General features: G+C 46.9%; 2 protein-coding genes and 1 long non-coding RNA gene across 6 annotated transcripts in view; 2 read left to right on the forward strand and 1 right to left on the reverse strand.

The window, feature by feature from the left end:
- Nucleotides 1-1117: 1117 nt before the first annotated feature.
- Nucleotides 1118-13090, reverse strand: UTS2B (urotensin 2B). Of its 3 annotated transcripts, none has more exons than XR_011002604.1 (6): nucleotides 10184-11723; nucleotides 7916-8017; nucleotides 4984-5021; nucleotides 3600-3693; nucleotides 1796-1876; nucleotides 1259-1647 (listed from the first exon to the last, which is right to left on the reverse strand). XR_011002604.1 is itself a non-coding variant. In XM_068200681.1 (6 exons), exons 2-6 carry the CDS (start codon nucleotides 10305-10307, stop codon nucleotides 1851-1853), a joined length of 384 nt encoding a protein of 127 aa, XP_068056782.1. In that variant the 5' UTR covers nucleotides 10308-10400; nucleotides 12199-13090; the 3' UTR covers nucleotides 1262-1850. The 3 variants fall into 3 exon arrangements, 2 of the variants coding, with proteins under 2 accessions (XP_068056783.1, XP_068056782.1); XM_068200681.1 differs by adding an exon at nucleotides 12199-13090 and having other exon boundaries at nucleotides 1262-1876; nucleotides 10184-10400; XM_068200682.1 differs by having other exon boundaries at nucleotides 1118-1876; nucleotides 10184-11748.
- A 14-nt stretch (nucleotides 13091-13104) lies between these two features.
- LOC137479941 (uncharacterized) lies at nucleotides 13105-15974 on the forward strand. Its single transcript, XR_011002605.1, has 2 exons — nucleotides 13105-13461; nucleotides 14807-15974. It is a non-coding gene; the product is annotated as an uncharacterized lncRNA (long non-coding RNA).
- Nucleotides 15975-19520: 3546 nt separating this feature from the next.
- Nucleotides 19521-21476, forward strand: part of CCDC50 (coiled-coil domain containing 50) — a 43110-nt gene continuing 41154 nt past the window's right edge. The window contains exon 1 of one of the 2 annotated variants that reach the window (XM_068200683.1): nucleotides 19521-19718. In XM_068200683.1, the coding sequence (XP_068056784.1) occupies nucleotides 19670-19718 (49 nt within the window). In that variant the 5' untranslated portion in view covers nucleotides 19521-19669. The remainder of the gene's footprint in view (nucleotides 19719-21476) is intronic. The other variant, XM_068200684.1, reaches the window with a different exon arrangement.

A 21476-nucleotide genomic window follows, 5' to 3' on the forward strand; every position in this document is an offset into this window, starting at 1 on the left:
TCATTTTCCTGACTTGCTGATGAGCTGTCACACTGGCTCAGGAAGGCATGGCTACAGCAAGCAGGTGGCAGATGGGGCCTGCTGCTCTGGCTTTTCCTTACACTGGGATTTCCTGCAAGCTGAAATCACCTGAGCTCAACACCACCTTGGGGCACTCAGTGAAACTCTTGGAACACACCTCCCTTTCAGCTGAAGCACCAAACTTTTAAATAAAGAGAGAGACTATTCTTGTCCATAGGTTATAATTTTTTTCCTGGATTTGGTGCCAGTGTGATGGTATGTGGAAGTTCGTTCCCACATACCTTTTTCACTCACACAAAAGCAACAAAACAACAAAGAACAAATGGGAAATGGGTTCCGAATCACCGCCAAAGAAATAACAAACAACTAATGGTAACAGGAAACTGTATTTTACATGCCATTAGACTTCACTGATATAAGTAAGCAAGCTGGCCTTATTCCCTAGGTGCTGGCTTTGGCCTACAACAGGATGAATAGGTGTCCTGTTAATGAAGTGCATGCAAGGCACTGCTGTGGTAAGCCTGTGCTTCGTGCCAGAGCCCAAGGCAGTGAGCGTAGGATGGCAGTTACAGCTTTGGCACAGGTAATGTTTGGAAGAATATGTAATATGCAGGCTGCAGTTAAATCACATGACTCAACAGAGCTGGAGAGGCAGTTCAATGCTAGTCAAAATCATTCCACACATTCACAGTGGCTACCAGATCCTGCTCTCATTTAGGTTGTTGGAAACCTTAAAGTTAACATTGGGATTTATTTTGAGAATGAGAATGAGGTCCTTTGCTTTTGCAAATAAATGTGGGTAATGTGACTTGAGATGAATATATGTAGGAATCACTAATGGATTGTGATCTTTTCCTTTTGGACAGGGCCAGATATAATTCTGCAGTAGAAAAGGTCAGCTAGCACCTGCATTGACCAGCCAGATGAACCAAAAATCTCTGCTCAAAACATCTCTTTGGGGTGAGCAGGTAGAGACCATTGGATCTAGTCCAGTCCAATGACGACAGTATCCTATAAATATCTCTGAAAAAGACCCAGCTGTCATTCCTGATCCTGGCCAAAAGGAATGGTCTGTTTCTCAGGCACATTAAAACCCTAGGTGTTTAATGGGAGCCTTTCTTCCATTGTGAACTCCACATGAACCATTAAGGGAACAGGAGCCAACATCAAGGGAAATGTGCTGCACTTTGGGTCACTGCAGGGGCTGAGAAAGCAAATACTGAGAAACACATGCTTCTGTGCAACAGAAAATCTTTATTGGAATGGTATCCAAAGGATCCAGAGCTCACTGCCTGCCCTCCCCTGTGCAAACTGTGGGACACGGCGAGGAGCAGCTCTGGCTCAGCAATCCACATCACACCCAGCCTGCCTTCTTGTCCCAGCAGCAGCCACCAGGGCAGCACAGACCTGCTCAGGAGGTGACAGGAAACCCAGACACCACTGAGAGCAACGTCTGCAGGTCTGGGCAGAGCCCCAAGCCCGGGGAAGCTGAGTTAGTGCTCAGTGCCTCAGGGGACCTGGTGAGAAGGGGGAGAGTGTACAGTGGCAGCAGCCTGAATGGCACACACAGGACAGCACAGAAAGTTGGGAAGCATCTTCTGAGTAGAAGATCATGGTAGGTTAAACCTGGAAGAAAGGAACAGTAGAGAGTGGCAGTGGGCTGCCAGCTCCTGTCACGGCCCCTGTTAGACTTGGCTGTGGTGCACTCATGGAGGATGGCTTCCAGATTAGCAGCACGATGCGGGAACAGAACAAACTCTTAACATGTTAATACCCAGCAAGGCAGTTTGGGGAAGGGCTCATCTTCATCCTCCAGTTCTGACAAGCCTTCAGATGCAGTATTTCCAAAAGCAGGCTGTGAAGGGATAGGAAAGAAAGATGTCAGCATAAAAGGGACTTATTCCAGCTTCCCACTCTTGCCCTGGAGAAGGTTTCAAAAGACCCACGTCTTGAGAGAGCTGGAACATGCAGCCAGCATTCTGCTTTCAGGGCACATCTCAATAACCAGCTTTGAGTTCATATAACACTTTTAGAAGGTGTTTCTTTTAGCTGCTCATAGTGTGAACATGGGGTCTAAAAGTTGTCTTTGTGTTGCTTGATTTAAAAGGTTTCCTTTTCTTCCACTTCAGCAATGTCAGGAACTAGCTTTTTCTTTCCTGCCTACTGGTCAGCAGTTTTGCTGCTTCAGAGGTGTGTGCAGGGGTTTGCACCTGTGGCTGACTGGAAGAGCAGGATACTGACTTGGAGAGATTAGATCTGGTTCTTACTTTTTTTAAACCCAGTCACTACCACTCTACTATCAACCATCTTACAAACAGCATGGATTTCTGTAGAATCTTCTAAGAAGACTAAATTAGGGAGGGATGTATATTTTGGTGTGGGAAAAAGTAACTGTATCACAACCAGCATGAATCCCATGTGAGTTTCCTGTTATCAAGTATGAGAAGAGATTTATACCTGGTTTTTGAAAGCGGGATCTTGGAAGAAAACTCCTACTGAATCAGCAGTGCTCATGCTGAGACACGAGCTCCTCCCAGACTGGAAGGACTTTAGATGAAGACAAAGATTCCCTGCTTTCATATCTGTCAGAATCTGATTTAAACCTGGCAATGGGAAGTAGCTTTATCTACATTAAACCTTCCAGACTGGTGGGGGCATGAATTACATTAGCCAAATTAATGACAGCCTCCAGGGGTGCTTACAAATTGCATATTGCCTAAGGATCACCTAAGCATCTAAGCAAGCCTTGCACAAAGGGATTTTCTCTTGGCTCTCTGGCAGTTGTCAGCTTCCACGTGCACAGAGCATGTGGGCTAAGGGCAGAACCAGCTCTTTTGGTTTTAGGCCAGATCTGTCATCAGTGACTTTTGGTTCACAGCTGCTACAGCTTTGTGGAGGAATCCATTGAAAGGCAGCATGAGCAGCATTGTCCATGTGCTTGTCAGGGGCAGCTTCACAGGAGCACTCGTGCAAAATGCTCCTGAGCCACTGGATACAGACTGGGCAAACAAAGCTGGGAGACCAACTGAGGGATATACCAGATATTAGTTCCCTGCATTCTTGGTTGATTTCCATATCCTTTTTAGCTGTTTTTCAGCAGCAGACAAGTGCTCCTTTTTTCTCTGTGGGGAGGCACTGGCCTTGGCAGAGGGGAATGCCTGCAGTCCACACGCCTCATTAGGCCTCCAGCAGTTGCTTTGAGGCCAGAGCAAAGGAGGGGTGCACTGTGGGGACGTGTTCATACAGAACTCCCCCCCTCCAGGGCAGGCACTCATGGCTCACATAACCTCACACTCCTCTGTGAAAAGCAGGATGTGACACTGCCTGCCTCCGTGAGGTCCTGGGCGTGCAGACCTGGTGTATCTGCCTCCACAGCAGACAGGGTTGGGGGACACAATCCTTCTCAGCAGCTGCTAAACCAGCCAGCCATAAGAGAGGGCCAGGACTGCTTGAAAAGCTGCCAACCAGCTGCTTTTCAGCATATTTGGGGCATGTTTACTGTGACTGTCTGTTGCACAAAGGAAGCCCTGGAAATGAGGGTGGACAGTATGGCCGCAAGGCTCAAACTCAAAACCTACCGCGTTTTTTGGGCTGGGATGCTGAGAGACTTTCCAAGGCATAGGCCACCTCTGACCCATCTTCAGCTGAGAGCTGATCCTTCAACTTCTCCAGCTGTTTAAACAGAAACACAGCAGTAAACAAGGGCCCCATCATGAGGAGCTCCACAGAGTGCTGGGAAAGGCAGGGCAATCTACATGTATGCAGATTGGCTGGCAGCCTCACTGGAAGGGTAGAGTGTTCCCTGGAGCAGGACCATTCCCAGAGGATCTGCCTTTGGAGCACTCATAGCTCCTCATGCCCTCCTTCATTAAGCTGCTTGTTTAGTGGCAGTGGTGTGGGCACTCCATGCTCTTTCTCTCCACCCTAGGTCTAAGTCCCTGTGGAAGGGAGGCTGTGTAGAAGGATATTGCAGCACTAAGAGTCAGGACAGTGCTGGGACAGGAAGTCTCCAGGCATCCAGACACTGCAGCAGAGGACATTGCTTCTCCATTGCCCATGGCTGTCCCTCCTCTCTCTTCCTCACAGTTCTTGCTACCTTCCCTTGGTTATAATGTGGACTGCATTTCCTCATCTTTAGCTACTCTCCTTGTGGACTGGGAACATCGACCCCCACCATCCTGACTTTTGCTCTGGCAGAGCTGTTCTCAAAAAGAAAGTCAGAGCTTATGTCCCTCAGCACTGGAGCGAGAGGCTAGTGGAGGACCTGGCAGCCTCCTGTCTGGCATGATGATGGGATTTTTCAGTGTGAAATTAAAGTTCCATGTGGTACTGAGCAGGACCTCCAGCACCCATGCAAACAGCTGGAACAGCTGGACCTGGGCTGAGAAGGGGAAAAAAGCCACTGCTTGTAGGGCTTGGGGCACAATGGGAGCCATGCCAAGGTTGCTACAGACCTTTTCCTGTTCCTGGGCAGTGGGTGTAGGATGGAGACTCTATTTGTATATGTGTGCTCTAATCAGCTCAGCAGGGCTCTGACCTTGAGTAGGGCCACTCTTACAAGGAGAGTCCAGAAAAAATTCTAGTTTAGGCAGGCAGTGACTTTCCCTCCAACCTGTGACCTGATGCAGTCAGCTCATACAAGGCAGCACGATCTCCTTTTCTTCTGTGGAGATTTCCTTTGGTGCTTAATTCTTTCCTGGCTTGGCCTTCACTGGCAGGAACTGCTCAGCTTTTATTGCACCAGTCTATAGCCCTGATCTCTTTTTACCTTTTCCAGCTTGTGCAGCTGTTTAGCCAGGTTCTGCTTTCCCCTTTTCTCGATCCATGCTTACATTATAGCAGCAGGTGGAAGGGTGGCAGGATGCAAAGATGGAAGGATAGGGCATAAAGACAGCTTACACAATTGTTTAACTACCCACACAAGAACATGCATCTATGTGTCTGTGCATTTGCTCCTCTCACCTCTTCAAGCTCTTCAAATTTCTTTGCCAGCTCCCAGTCTGCAAGAGGGAAAAGAGTAACATCAGTATCTGCATTGCTTATTGAAGCTCAAATTAAAAAACATTTCTTCATTTGCCCTCTCCAGAGGTCAACAAGCAAAGACCTAGTTATCATTTAACTCCTGTTAGTGATCTTCAAATGAATGACAGCAGAAACTGAGAGAAAAGCAGGTTTTCTCTGCTGAATCCTATGGGACCTTATCCTAATTCTCCATTATGAGGGAGGCTTCTTTACTGCTCACCAGGCCATAGGGGAATTGGCCCAATGAGGTCACTTACTGTGTGATACCAATCCAGGTGAAAATCTTTGCTGCTTTTTAATTTTTATCCTGCTACCTGCAAATCTCTAATGCTGGCTTTTTTTGTCACTGGCTTTTATATGAAATCCCACTGCTTCCTTTAAGACTTGTTTATCCTTACATCACCCATGCAGGCAGAAGTCAGAAGACACAAATTTAACCTAGCATAATTTACTGATTTATAAATCAGCAAAGAGCCAGGCTGGCAGAGTGGAACAACAGGAAAAGTCACATAGCAGTAAGTGCACGGATTCCACACTTCTAAATATTAGGGAAGCATTAGGACCTGGGGCACAGCCTCACAGACCAGACCTAGAGCTCTCAAGGCTAGTCAGTACTGTACTGCTGGCAAAAAACTATTCAGGTGGATGAATGAACTGCCCATGCAGAAAGAGGGGAGAGGTAGGTGCCTAAGAACAGTATTTGAAACATCCAGCTGAACTGAGAAGAGCCTGGAATAGCAATAGGGAAAGCTGCAGCAGTGGAGAATTTCAGTCTCACTCCTCCTGAGGACTGAGGTACCTTATTCCAGACCCAAATTGATGTCAAAACCAGTTAATTTTTTAATAAGACAGATGAGTTCAGTCAAAGCTGAGTGACTGGCTACAGTAGCTCTCCTGGGAGGGTACTGCAAAGTGATCAACTGGTTTTAAATGCTAGTTTAGGAAAAAAATGCAATAAAATAAGCAGAAGAGCCAGGAAAGAGCAAAAGAATGTTTTTGCTGGGGCCACAAGCAAACCAAAAAATGGCCCTGGAGCTGCCTCTTTTCTCTGTTCCTAGTGTGGCAGCAGGCATTGGTCTGGATCATCAGGGGGATTTAGGACATAATTCCCCTTGATTTCAGATTTCAGATAAGACTTCAGCACACAGACACATTGCCAGACTTGGGCTTTTTTTTTTTTTTTTTTTTTTAACATTTGAAACTGAGCAGGAGGGTGCCAAGAAAGAGCTGACTGCCTGCTTGGTTCTTCCTTCAAGAAATGAACAGTTTTGTTGAAAAATCCTGAATATTTTCTGATATTCATTCAACAGTGAAAGCAGCAATTCCTAAGCAAATCCATTACATCAGAATTCAATTTGAGTGATGAGATGGGGATGGGGATGGAATCAGAAGGTGTGGGCTCTGTTCCTGGCACTATCAGCAATGACCCCAGGCAGACTCCTCCTAAGTATATCTTTAAATACCCATAAGGTACAGACAGGCAGACCCTGGCATATCTGTAAGTCAAAAGTGTCGCTTAAGAATTATTATTATTAGCATTTTTACCTCTTTCAGAGTTTCAAGTGCCTGTTTTGGCTTGACTTTTTGCAAACTGTAAGTTTGACCAATGACTGCTATGAATACAAAATAAACAGCAGTTGAAATTTGGAACAGATTATCTCAGACAGGAAGAAGGAAGTTAATTTATGGATGAAGCTTTGAGAAACTGCCTGCTGTAAATCCTCTGTCTGTGCTCTGCTCAGAGATTCATTATTCACAATTGAATATACAATTGTCTGGCATAAAATGCAGCCTTTCCTCTAGGAGTAATAAGTGCAATAATCCATAAACTTATCATAAAAATGTTATTTCTTGAATGCATCCCCTTTGCAAGAAGAATGCCTTTGTTAGTACAAGGGCTTGATTTATTTATATTTATTTATTTGTCCCAAGCTTGTTTAACCACTGCCTTGCTGCATTAACAAGGGTCTGGGGAAGAGCACTGAGTGAGTTTGATAAATGGATTTTCATAACAACATTTTTGCTGGGTCCCCTCTCAGCTGTTTTCACAGGGAAGGGCAGCTTCCTGCTCTGAGACCACCACACCCAGCCCAAACCCTCCCCTGGCTGCAGTGGCCGTGGGAATAGCTGACCTCTGTAATCCATTTGGTGCTTGTGATTGCTGTGCCTCATGTCAAGGAAAGCCCAAGTTTCTCTTCAGCAGGTCTGAGTTTAGCCACAGATGGGTGGATTTTAAATTTGGTGTCTGTTCACAGAGCACAGACAGGAAGAGCCTCTCCCTGGCCCATCTTTGGTGGCTGTGTGGGGAAAGCCAGTTGTCTCAACCTCCTCCAGCAGCAGCAGCAGGGGCTTAGGCCCAGGCAGGAGCTCCCCCTGCCCTTGTCCCAAACTACACCTGACCCCAATGGATCTCACTGGAAGTTCTTGGTGAAATCCCTGCCCCAAATGATGACAAGATGCTGCTGTCTCTCAAAAGCACACAGGGCTGTGTGAGATGTGGCCAAGAGGTGACTCCCAAAGCTGGTCCATGCTCCAGGCAATGTACACAACATCTAAGGGACAATAGGGCCACAGGGACTCAGCAGAAAATTTTCTTGTTTTTACTTATGTACACACACATGTTCCCAGCAAAGTCTTGAGTGTCTGAGGATCTAGGGCACATGGGTTTTGGTGGCTTTACTTTGCATTGCAAAAGCAGGTCCCGGAGCCCCATGATGGAGAGCATCTGACATTAATCACATGCAGGCATCATACTGAGTGCTGCTTCCACTTTCTGAGCAGTTGGTATTTCTGAAGAACCAGAGAAGCAGGTTCCTTGCATTCATGCAAACACAGATTCAAGAAGCAGAGATCTCCCCTCCCCTTCACTTACCAATACTTTCTGGCCTCCGCCATGCGAATTTCTTATTAAGAAGCAGAGTCAGCAATGTGTTCTCATGATTTGTGTCTTCTCTCTCTGGAAGCACTCGGTTCTCTGCAGCACATAAAACACCTCTTTCTCAATCTCATCAAATTAAGAATCAATTAATCAATTTATGCAGTTAATCACTTAAATTAAGAAGGATGAGAAGTGGAAGGAAAATGTCTCCTGTCAGCACTCATCAGGGTGGAAGGAGCTCGGTGGAAAAGGAAGGTGTGTAAGCACAGGATAAAATGTCCAGGCAGTGAGGGCTGCGCAGTGGAAGGGTGTGGGATGGGGAGCCCTCCCTGCCAGCCCTGGGCTGCTGGCCAGTTCCACTGCAGCCTCATCAGCACGACTGGCTGCAGAGAGCTGGAGCCAGCATCTTGATTTACACAGTCCTGAGCTCTTCTGCAAGGTGGGTGGAGTGGGCACCTCTGCAAAGCCAGACAGGAGCCCACAACACCCTCTCTTCTCAAAACTACAGGAGCTCCCCCACTCACCCTATGCACCTTCCCAGGGCTGACAGAGGTGGGAAGTCCCTCCTCACTGGGCTGGGGTGTGGGTACCACCACTGAAAAGCCCTGCAGCCCTTTCTTGAGCTCACTCGGCCTTGGGGCTGCTCTGATTGCCAGCAGTACTGAAGGATTCTTCCTGAACAGAGTTCAAATGTGGAGGAACTTAAAGGAAGACCACGCAGAATTTTTCCAGGAAAAACCTCCCCAAGCTGCTGTCCTAAAGCAATTTGGAGTTCTCTAAGAGGCCCCTTTAGGGCACTTTCTCAGTGGTTTTACTTTAGTGGTTGTGGCTATGCCCTCAAATGAATGGTTGTGAAGGTCAAGGGTTCAGCAGAAACCAACAGACACAGGGGAGGGGGCTGCTCAGTTCCCTGGAGGCTCTGAGACCCTCCCAGCTCTGCTCAACAGATTTCCAGAGTCATCTGAGACTAGAATGATGTAGTAATTTTTGAGAATGACAGAATAGGAGCCAGACTTTACAGGGAGACTGAGCATTCAAAAAAAAATCTTTGGTCTGAACAGCCCTACCCCACATCCAGACCCTACAAAACCCTAGAAGATGCCTACAGAATTCCATGGAACATACTAAGAAATTATATAGAAAGACTTTTTTTTCTCTTCTTCCAGGATCTTTAGGACTTCTCCTCAATGCAGTTTCATATGGCCATCAGCCCTTCTGAGGGGATGAATGCAATTACTCTTGGTACCCATGAAACAAAACATTGTACCACACGAGCCTGAAGGATGCTCAAGAGCATGTGGGAATCAGCTCCATTAGCTAACATCACATAAATCTGCAGAAGCTGAGGGATGCTGGCCAAAGGGATGCTCCAAGTATTTGGCCAGACTCAACCCTACCTCACGCTGCGGCTGAAGCCGCTGGTCCTGATTGTGATCTCTGGAAATAAACCCAGAGGAGCCAGCAGAGCAACCTGCAGTTAGCGTGGAGTGCCATAAACCTCATTCCTAAGTATGAAGGACAGTTATAATTTTAAAATAGCTACTTTAAGTTTTTTGGAGGATTTGCTACAGGGAAAAAAATCCAACGTTATAAACACTCTAGTAAAAGCTAAACAGAAGCAGGATTTAGATAGAGTGGCCTGGGGAATGTTTTGGTTGTAATTACAAAAATAAATAGGTGATATTAGAGGAAAAATCATTTGAAAAGCAATGTTATTTTCAAGCCTATACTTAGCGGCTCTTTCTTTTTTTCCACTGCCAAGCTTCTTTAAAAAAGAGCACTAATGATTGACATTTCCCTGCAGTATAAACTCAAGTTAAGATTAATTTAAATTATGGCAGAAGTACATATAAAAAGAAGTTCTGTGAAGAAAAAAAAGTTCAGCATCGCCGTACTACTGACATTTATGAGCTGTCAAATCTCTTATGGTACATACTGGAATTGCTACTCTCTGATATTCTAATTTTTTTTTTTTTCATTTTCTTATGGGAAAGAAAGAGCTACCCTTACCAGATTTCACCAGATCTGATATTTTCACTGATTAGCAGAAGGTGTCATACAGCCAGCTGCAGAGCAGAAGGATAGCTTTGGCTCATGATAATATGAACAAGCCTCTCGCTAGCACCCATGTTAACAGACAGTATAGCTCGAGGTTCATTTTGTTTTCTTTCCCAGAGAAGAGAGTGTTGCATTGGCCATGGCAAACAGCAAAGCAAAAAGATAACCACCTACCTGTGTCACGTAGCCTGTATTCCAGCTTACCTTGGAGTAAAAAAGGGTCTCCATGCGTTGACGGGACACACAGAGCCATGGTCAGGATGGTCAGCACTCCCAGACACAGCTGGGCAGACCACATCTTCTCCACGTTCCCAGAGCCCAAAAGCATCCTTCCTTCAGGCACAGTGGAGGACTTCAATGAAACCAGCGCCAGATGAGCTCACTTTTAAGAGGCAGTGGATGTGCCGTGATTGCAAATGGCCTTTGGAGGAGGGGAGAAAAATATCTCTTGAGATATAATTCAACCTGTCAATATGATTCACTCCACTGGGAGTGGACAGAACAGCCCAGTAACATATGTCAGATGGAACCTGTTCAATATATCTCATATCAGACTGATCTAATGAATTCTGATGTTCCCACAGGCATGCACTGTTCATGCACGTTGATATACATTCCATACATACACACATTAAAAATACTTTTTCAGGGCTGTTGCTTTAACAGAGTTCAGGCATGGGGACTCCCACATTAGCAAGGAAGATTTGTCTAATGTACAAGCTGCCATATTTTACCAATTTGGACAGAATCAGGTTAATGGGGTTTTGTAATTTATCATCTCACTTCCTAGTTCCTATATTAATTAATGTGAGATATAATGAGTGCTGAAGTGGTGGGAAACAGAGGGGGAGAGCTCCTTTCATTTAACTGATTGGAGAATGTTGAGTGTGTCTTGCTCACTGTGACTTATGGCTTTGTCAACGGGAAAGGCATCACACCCTATTTTGGGATTATGTCTGAGTGGGGGAGTGCAGATTTGGCAGTAGGTATGGAATACGTCAAGGATGGGCAAGAGTCTTCAGTTTTTTTCTTGGGGAAAAAAAAGAAGTGGAAGGTCAGATGCTGGTTCTGGCTCCACAGCCTTGTTTTATAATTTTAGAGCAAAGTACTAATACACACTGCATATATTCCATGCCTTCTCAGGCCATGACTACATTTTGGTTTGACTTCCATTTCTTGCCTATCCATCAGTATTGATCAGGGACCTGCTACTACTTTTCCACAACAACCTTACCGAGAAAAAAATTGTAATAGTAACAGTGCTAGGCTCTGTTCTTCACTTCTCTTCCTGCAGAACTGAATCATCTGTACTTGTCGTGGTTTAAGCCCAGCCAGGAGCTAAGCACCACAGAGCTGCCAGCTCACTCCCCCCGTGGTGGGATGGGGGAGAGGATCAGGGCAAGCTCTGATTTGTACATACACTCCTAGTGACTCACTGTGTGTGCTTTTTTGACACCACATCATGCCAGATTACCCAAGATAGCTTCATCTGATGGTACCTGCTCTTCATCTCAACTAAAAGACAGTATCATTTCCATGTTTGGGCTTTTGGCTTCAGGTCCCCAGCTCCCCCTACAACTCATTCTGTGCCTTGGATAGGTATTGAACGACAAGCATTTTAATAACCTTTGTAGTATTTTATTATTTGATATAGTATTAACAAAAATGGAGGGGGAGAGGCTCAGATTTTTTTTGTGGGATATGCCTATAAAAATGAATGTGATGCTTTCATTAATGAAGAGTTCTCTATTGAGAAAGCATTCTAAAATTTTCCCTGGAGATATAATATGTACAAATTAACCATTGTTTCCCTCAGACTTGTGAACTAGTGAACAACTATCTGAAGTGCTCGCCTTCTTCACAAAGTTCTGTTTGGACTGAGGGACATATATGTCCTACTGGAACACTTTTCCAGCCACCTCCATCTCCCAAAGGTGCCAGTTTCAAACTAGTCAGAGGTGAGCAGCTCTCGTGAAGCAGAGGCCGTAATTTGATGAGCACCACTTTGCACAGGAGTCCAGTCTGGAAAATAGCAGTTCTGACTCAAAACTATACCCCTAAGGGAAGGTAAGTCTGTTTTAATTTAGTGCTAAAGGGCTAAATCTCAATCTGTCTTGAGATCTGCTGTGAAATTGACTTTGTCTGGATACAGAAGGTGAGTTTCTCCATCTCATCTAAGTTTAGGCAAAATCCACAGATCTCTAACTGTTTTTCCCTACCTTTGGATACAAGATTTCATGGGCTATTGGCAGACTCTTTCAGGAAGTTGAGCTATTCCTGGGATTTCCTCTTTCACTGCAGAGAATCTTCAGTTCTGGATTACTGCAACTGTTCAGCCCCCAAAGCAACTCATGTAGAGAGTGTGCCAGACCTTTCAAGTGATGGCTGTGGTGAAGGTGCAGAACTGCCGTGCTACATTTACGTATGAGAAGGAAGATCCACTGTGAGGAGTGAATGCTTTCAGGGGATGGGTTGGTGGAGAGAAGCCTTGCAGTTGCTGCCAGGCACTAGTGGAATTTTTTTATTTTTTGAAGTTAGAGGATAATTTATTTGTACTATTGGGCTTCCCTAAGGCTCCCACCTGGAAAATTCCTTTGCTTTTACCCCATTAGTCCAGGTGCTGGAAATAATATTACATTTTATTGTTCTTATGTATTTTATTCTCCATAGGAAAACAGCACAGTCTCCACAGTCTTTCTATTACTTCACTCATTGATAATGCCTGATAACTGATAATGTCATTGATATTCATCCATTTATGTCTGGAGTTCAAGGATAACGAGAACATGAAGATGTGAGTTCCGTCTCTACCTCCCATGATCCCAGTCTGTCCCTTCATGTAGAAGTTTCTCTTTCCACAAAGCTACTCAGACTTCAGGTAACCCAACATAACCAAACTGGAAAATTGACAAGGGTCAACAGCCCAGAGAGCAGAAATAGAGAAGATTTGGTTCAAGCAGTGCCACCAAATCCAGCTGCACCAGCTCTCAGTGTGAGAGAGATGAATAGGAGTGTCAGTGCCTGGAGGGTGTTAATGGTCCTGAGTGTCCTCAGGTGGGGCCTCGCCACCCTCTCTGCCCATCAGCTCCTGAGACCCATTTAATCTCAGCCTGGTTGCCTGCTTCCAGTCCAGGGTTTGCCAGGAAGCCATTCAACTTCTCAGAGAACAAGGTTCTCTGAGCTACGAAGTGTTGCCCTGGAGTGAGGGGCTAAAAGAGTAAATCAGGAACCTAAAGGTGTTGGATGTGGGATGAGGCAGCCTAGGGAGAAAACACAGAGCAGAGGCAGTCATGCCCCAGTTCTCACTTCTGCCTCTTAATCCTGAGCTGAAGCACTTCCTCCAGAATCAGCCTCCCTACTAACTAGGGTAACTTGGCTAAGGTTCCTGGTGAGGAGAGGAAGGCAATCTGGAAACCTATTCTGCTTTGAAATATGGCATGATCTGCTGGTCTCAAAGACACTTCCAGTGATGCTTCTGAATGGTAAATATTGGTGTGCCTGTGTAGGATTAATCTGACCTCCATGCCAGCACAGTGTCCTGAAGAGGCATGATCTGGTATGACCTGGTTAAACCACCAGATTTACCCTGAGCTTGACCCCTCTCTCTTCTGACTTGCCTTCTCCAAGACCCAGGTTCATCCTGGATGACAAATGTAGCTTGTGCATGTATTACTTTTAGTAAAGACAAGACTGGGTAATTTCCTACTAAAAATACCAGTAAGGGCACTTTTAAGGTTGTGGAAATCAACTCTATCCGCTAACAGTGCCAACTTTCACTGTCATTCCCCTTTCCCTCTCTTCCTGCTCAGTTACCATCTGGTGTTATGGTTTATTGATAAATGTTGCCCATTTTTTTGTCACTACAAGTCACCCAAGGGATGACTTGGAGCATACACAGAGCTGTAGTGTTTTGGTGAAACTTGTGCAGATAACCATAAACTTTGCATTTTGGACAGCCTGTCTTCTAACTTAGCTTTTCATTTGCACCTTGATCTAGAGAGACTATGTGAGAGTTCTGCACATGCAAAAGGGTGTTTTGTTGAATGAACACCAATATTTTATGGCTGTAGACTTGCAGATATAAAGTGACTTGAAATGAGGGCTCCAACTGAGGCTATAGGACATATTCATGCCTTACCACCCTGCATCTTGGGAAGCAAAGCTGGCACAAGTAATAACACAGGAAGTTTTTATTTTTATGTTTTTTATCCAGAAGAGGAGGGGCAGGTGCAATCATATTAGATGATTTTTTTTTTTTAGATAGACCTAGAAATTTTTCTGAGTGGAATATAGCAAAGTCACTGCTAGGCAAGAACTGCACTGACTTCAGCCCTCTTACAATATCAGTGTGTTGAGGTTTCATCCAGGTAGTAGTGGCTATGAATATCTGAGAATGACCAAGGTGCTTCATCACTAGCTACCACATTTGTTATGCTTCTTATGCCTCAATTGCGTGGGTTTGCAGGAAGCTCCCTGCAGTGCTAAGTGAATAATGTATTATTCTGTGGGTTCTGTTCTTCTGACATAAAGAGTAAGGAATGAAACATTTAGCTACTTTCTTCTTCTCTCATCTACTACGTAACACTTTTAATAATACTTTCCTCTAAGTGAGATTTTTGGAAGGCATATCTCACTTCAGATTGCACATGTTTACTCTCCATCTTGACAGTCAAAAAAGCCCCTTGATCTGTTGTGGCATGGCTCATGATTTTCCTAGTGCTCCTTGTTATGTTACATGTAAGCACAAGTTATATTTCCTCTGCTCATTCTTTGCAATCACCCCATTCATTAACCCTGGTGAGCTTTATAATACCTTAATCCTTGCAGGCTTCTACTCTCCTTGTTCTTCAGGGAGCATGAATTCCCAAAGGCACCATTCAGCTACCTAAGGAAATTACACACCTGCTTCTTGGCACTCTTTGCCAATGCTGTAATGTTAGCTTCCTCTCATCCATCCCTTCTGGCACAGGACTTCAAACCTCTCTTGAAGTGTCTTAGCTTAGAAATGCAGGGAGGATGATGTATGAACTGTTCTTTTTTTCCCCTGTCTGTTTTTTCCCCTGCATCACTACATCACCTGTCTCCCTCCCTGGGAGGCCTTGCAGCATCCTTGCTCTGGGCTGGGCACAGGTTCTGTTTGAGCCCCCAAATCTTGATTTTTATTTATCACAGGGGGGAAACAATGCACTCACATCCTTCAGACTTCCTGCAGATTGAATGTAGTCATGCACTGGGTTTTATAGTTTTACACAGGAATTTGACTTTGGAGAGAAAAACCAGAGCCCATGTCCCCAGAAGGAAGTTCCCCGGCATCAGTCACCGCTGACATACTAGTTTTAGATATGGGCTTGTGCAGTGCCTGATAGCATGAGAGACATAGAACCATTTTTTCTCACCCCTTTGCATTAACCATTAATGGATGCACAAGTTCCTGTCTGTAGGATTATTATCCTCTGTGTCTCTTCGGACAGCAGCCCCATAGCTGGAAGTGAGCTTTGCCGTCATTAAGGAGACTTTAACAAAGGCTGTTCTGTTGAAAGTGAACATCTTGATGAGACTTAATTTATTTCACAGTTGTTGTTATCCTGTTGACCTAAAATGACAGCAGGAGATTTGGAGAGGTGCCCAGTTTATTTAAGAAGCAAGCACAAAACAGTCTCTCCCTGCCTGGAGAAAGATCTTAGCAGCATAAAGCAATCCTAGCTCCTAGTCCCAAAGCTCTGTCTGGCAGCTCCTGCTCATCAAAACTCATTGTGACTTTTCTGATGGCCAGTCCAGATTGTATTGCTTTTTTCCCCCTGTTTTTAACTATCCCACCTCTCCTTTGTGCATCCTCTCAGAAGTGTTTTCAGTGCTGTGAAAGCTGGGAAAGTGTTGTGTGGTGTACCAGCATAACAGTCTGTGTTTACTCCAGTGTTTAGGGGAAGAGCAGATGCCTGGATGCAGGTAGGCAAAGTGCCCGATGCTGGAGCTCCCTGGCATTTAATACTTGTGTGGTGGCACAGTCCAGCTGCAGTGCCATGTCTGAGCCCTTGCCCCAGCTGTCTGGCGGAGCACACCCCTCACAGCTGTATGCCTGGTGTATGTGGTCTGCCATGGAGAGAGGCAGCTGGAAAGCAGAGCCAAACTGGGCACACAGTGCAAGGAAAAGGGTCCAGATTTGCAGGCTGCAGCCAGGAGAACTCCACCAAGACACAAAGAGAAAAATCACAGTGGGAGGTGGTGTGATCTTTAGCCTTGGAGATTTTCAAACCTCATTTGGGGAAGGCACTGAGCAACCTCATCAGATTTTGAAGCCAGTCCTGCTTTGAGCAGGGGGTTAGACTAGTGCCCTGCAAAACCTCTTCTGAATTAAATCACTCTATGAGAGAAGAGTTAAAGTCAGATCGAATTTTGCTTTTTTCATGGGAAACAATATGGATTTTTCTTCCAACAGAAGGTCCTGTGAGAATAAGTACCTGCTTTTATGTAAGAGTGAAGGGTCACTGTCTTGTTATCTTCAATAAAAGGAAGTGGTTACTTTTCTCAGCTTTATTGGGATTCACCTACCCACTGCAACACGTTCTACTTGTCAAGCTAGGCGCTATACAATTTGCACAGGAAAAGCTGATGACAGTCTCAGAACAAACACCATTCATGCTTTTTGCCTAGAAGCTGCAGCTTGCAGACACAAGTGAGAGTTGGGAGGGTGATCTGAGATGAACCACACTGAGGAGCCCTTTGGGGGAGCCTAAGATGTGATGCTGCTGCAGTGCTAGCATTACATCAGTAACTCATCTCCTGGTTCCTGTTTAATTCCTCCTCAACCTCAGTCCTGCTGTGGTCATTTTTGGATCTTCTATAATCAAGTGATACATGCCATCTTCCAATTTCAAAGACTTCATCTGAATAATCTCTCAAAAATCAAGCTAAAATGAGAGAGAAATCTGATGTTAAGAAGGCAAAGAAAATATTTCGTGTGTAATAGACTGCCTTAGGGAACAGGTTGACAGTGTTGCCAGGGTTTTGCCTGTGTTACCCTTCCAAGGAGCCTGCTCCAGCCTTTCTGTGCTCTGACAGCTGGAGATGTTCCCTGCATTTCCACATTTCCAGCAGCAAGAACAAAATGTAATTTACTTTGTGTTCCTGTAGTTTCCTTAGGTTCTAGCAGAGCTGACCATCCACTGGTTATCACTGAGCTTCAGCAGACCTTGCAAGATAAATAAATATAGCTACAGGAAGGTATTAGGAGCTCATAATTTGTGTATTAGAAACCTGAAATCAGGAACTGCTCTTCTGTGACTTTGAGCACTGGGTACCAGATCTTATTTTAGTGAAGTTAAACACATGCAGGAAGACAGTTTACTCATAACAACAGCCAAATCCACATCATCCCAACATGGAATCTCTTGAATGCAGTGCAGATTTATGAGTAATTTATGTAGCTGGGTTTGGCCCTAGACAGACAATATAATATAATTTCATTACTGAAGACTAGAGCAAAGAGCTGTGTGTGTGGAGTAAAGTGCATGACCATTGGGATGGAAAGCTTTAAAGCTTTGTTCATAAATGTAGGGCCATAAAGTGGCTCTGTTGCATTAAAGCTCCTGTGTAAATGTGAATGCTCCAGGATTTCAGCTTCTGCTGCTCTGACTTGAATACTTTATAACAAGAGATGGACAGGAGAAAACTGTGCTCTGGTCTTGGAAAGGTGTGACCTGTGTCAGATCAGTACATTCATTGCCACTTCTCCTGTATAGTCCGGGCTCCTTGGCCTCTTCTTTTGTCCTCGCTTTTGTCCAATAAAAATCTTATTAAGTGATCAAAAAGCTTGATTATGAAATGGTGAAGGATGTCCAGAGGAATATCCGAGTTCAGAAAAACTCTAATTTAGGAGAAACTAGAAATGGATTTTGGATCTGTCATTAGCCCAGAGCTGGCTGAAACCATGGGGATTATTTGCAAGAAGTCCAGCTGTATTGCTTGTGTGGATGGCAGGGGGATTAGAATGAAGAGCTGGGACTGTGACAGGAGATAATCTGTGTGAGCTGCCCCTTGGAGGGGCAAGACCCTGTGACTAATCCCCATCTGTGTGATCATATGGAGAACCTGTGGAGTGGGGCTCAGCTGTGCACTGCTCACCTCTCTGTAAGTGGGTGCTACATCCCTCTAGGCAGGAGGCCCATCGGCTCTGAGAGTGTGCCAGCACACAGGAGAGGTGTACTTGGTGTGTGCAGTGTGGGAAGGGATCACAAATACACACAACTCCATGGCTTTTTCTGTGCAGGAGGCTAAGAAGTTGAAGGGAAGGTGAAGGCAGTCAGATTGAATTCAGTCTGTGCATACTCACATTGGGGTTGGTGAAGTATCGTTTGAAAGGGGCAGAATTAGGGACAGACAGTTCCTGAGTTTCAGGAAACAGGACTAGAAAATTCAGGAGTAGCACAAGGCTAACCTTCTGGAAATAATTTTTTTTGGTAATTTTCTTCAATGTTTTTACTTTTTAATAAAGTGGAAATATTATTCCCTTTGATGTTTTTTCTGACATCTGACATCCTCCTCTGTCTCCGTCACAGCTCACATCCCAGTCACCCACAGGGCAGAGCTTCCCAGAGCCTGTTGGAGAGGGGGAGCAGCAAATGGGCTCTGTATCCCCCTGCTCACCAGCGGCACAGGAGCCATGGGTCATTGGAACAGATGCTGGGAGTAATTCATTTCGAATGTGGCAATATTAACTTCTTCTGCTGCTTGCATAGTCCTCAGTGTCATGCATTTTGATCAAACATAACAGCTGACATGACTGACTGGTTGTGCTGAGCACAGCCCAGAGAAGCTCAGACATCCCTAAACCCCAAATCCTCTGCCTCTTATCTTCTCCCCTTTGCCCACGGAACATCATCTCGTTCTGTTTCTTTGCTGCCGGCAAACCAAGGTGGGCAGCAGCTGTAAGTCCTCCCGTCTGCGGGAGGACTTGCTCTCTGGTGCCGAGAGCTGGCACCAACCCGTGTGTGGCAGAGCACTGCCGGGCCCACAGGCCTCTCACGGTGCTCCTGACCGGGAATCTCTCGCCTCTCCTCGAGAGGTGCCCGTCCCAGCACTGTCACCGCCCCCGCCCTCAGGGACACGGTGCGGGGGCCGTGGCACCGCTGGGCGGCGGCTCTGAGGCTCCCCGGGACACGTCTGCTTCTCCCAGGCCGGCGGAACAGGGCGAGCACGGGGGTGGGATGGTTTGGGGATGAAGGGACAGAGGCAGGCGGACCCGGTACGGGAGAGCGCCGGGGGACCGGAGCTGTCCGAGCGGTCTGACAGCCGCCCCGGCCTCCCGGCCGTAGCCTCAAAGCAGCTAACACCCACCCCCGCCAAACAATAAAACAATAATAATAATAATTATTATTATTATTTAAAAAAAACCCCAAATTTATAAATAACTGCCCTCGGAAGCTGCCCGTCCCGCTGTGCTGCCGCCCGAGCCCCGCCGGCGAAGGGGAGGGGGAAGCAGCCCGGGACGCCCCCGTCCGCCTCCCCGGAAGGGGGGCGAGGGGCGGCGAGGCGGCCCCGCTCCGCCCCGCCCGGCGCTTTCTGTCCGCTCTCCCGCGCCGTACGGCCCGGCCTCGCCGGCTCCATCCGCTCCCAACTTTGTGGTGCGGGGCGCGGGCGGCACCGCCGCGCTGCCCTCAGCGGGGCCGCCCTCAGCGGGGCGCGGGCCCGGCCATGGCCGGCATCGGCATCGACCACTCCAAACTGCCCGGAGTCAAGGAAGGTGCGGCTCACCCCGGCGCGGGGAGGAGGGGGCGCTGGACGGGACGGGGCGGTGTGGAGGAAATGGGAGCGAGGCAGGAGAAAAACTGTTGGTTTGGGGTGGTTTTTCTTAAACATTATCATTTTGTAATTTCCAGGCGCCGCTGCGGTTCGCGGCGCTGGCGGGGAGCCGGGTCAGCGGGAGGGGACGGGGCGCTCCGTGCTGCGGCCGTGGCCCCGGGGTTCCCGGGGCTGGCGGAGCCGTCCCGCTGCCGGTGCGGGGTGTCCGGTGGCGGGAGGGGACGAGAGGTGGAGGCCGGCGGCGGAGCGGGGACAGTCGCTGGACAGAGCCGCAGTCGCTGGACAGAGAGCCGTGGCCGCTCTGCTGGCCTCGCTTCCGGCTCCCCTCCTCGGGCGAGCGGCGGGGGTCGGGCTGGCAGCGCCGCTTCTCCCCGGCAGAAGAGGAGCGGCGCTGGGGGAGGGCGCAGCCCTTTGTCTGCGCCGGGGCCGAGGCCGCCGCCGGCGCCTCCGCCGCGCTCCCCCCGCCCCGCCCGGGCAGCCGGGCTGGGGGCACCGGCCGGGGCTGCGCTCCCGCGGGGGCTGAGGCAGCCCGGGCACCCTGCGGGAGATGGACGAGCAGGGATGTCTGTCTGTCTGTCCTTGGCAGTTACGGCTCGGCCGGGGTCGGAGGCTCCGCTCGGGCCGTTGGAAAAATGGGAGCAGAACTGTGAATATTCACAGATTTGGCGATTTGAGGGGGACTGGTGATTTTGAGGCCCCGGTTACAAACACTTAACCTGCTGGTTTTTATGAAGACTGGCCCACACTGAGCTTGGGAGCGCCAAGCAGCCGCTCCCGCCCCGCAGAGCCCCCGAGCCCCCCTCGCTTTCAGGGGTCCCGCTGGCTTGGCCTGTGCTCAGAGCACGGATTCACCTTCTGTTGGGCCGGACTGGCCTCAGCTTCCCTGTTAGCACAGTGTCTGCCTCACACGTGTGCCTTTGAGCTCAATTAAATGTGCCCTGGAGCTGCTTTGGGTTTAGAACGCTTTCTAGGAGATGGTTTGTTCTTTCTGACAGTGATTTGTGATTTAAACCAGTAGAAGCTCTGTCATAATCAAGTTAGTTTAGATTTACTGTCTAGTAATAAAGAGCAATGGTTTCCTGCCTAAAAGAAGCCAAACTTCCTTAAACTTGTTTCTCTTGCCACTGGTCATTTTTTTCCAAATTTCAATTCTTACAAAATAGCAGTTGTGAATTTGATGATTTAGCAGGCCAAGAGTAGAAAACCTATTTCTGTGCAGGCAGCTGGGGGTTCCTTTTGACCTCCTGTCATCCTTTAATGCTTCACTTAGTGTTACTGGAACAAAAGCTGAAGCTGACTTTTTAGGGGTTAATGTTCGTCCTGTTAAGTCAATAGCAGAACAGTTCTTGACCATTTTAGTGTGGTCAAGATCTCATCCTTAGAGTCTGTCCACACATGGTTGGTAATTCAAGAAAATGAATCCAATTAACCTTTCCAGTGGGTTGATTAAAGTGAATTAAATCCCTCTGTAGATGCTCATATTCACAATTTAAGTAGGCTGGACTTGATTTGCCTTTATTAGTTTTTGAGTTGAACTAACTGGACTGAGCTGAGGTCATTTACATGCTGAATGAAAGTACATTTACCGTGTTACATTGTAACTCAACCAGTCCCTGGGAAATTTGCACCTATGGTATAGTGTGGATTAAGCTTCAAGAGTGTCCTGTTACTGCGATCTGTTGTTACATGATAGCAATGG

Source organism: Anomalospiza imberbis, chromosome 10 (assembly GCF_031753505.1).
Source record: "Anomalospiza imberbis isolate Cuckoo-Finch-1a 21T00152 chromosome 10, ASM3175350v1, whole genome shotgun sequence".
Classification (NCBI taxonomy): Eukaryota; Metazoa; Chordata; class Aves; order Passeriformes; family Viduidae; genus Anomalospiza; species Anomalospiza imberbis.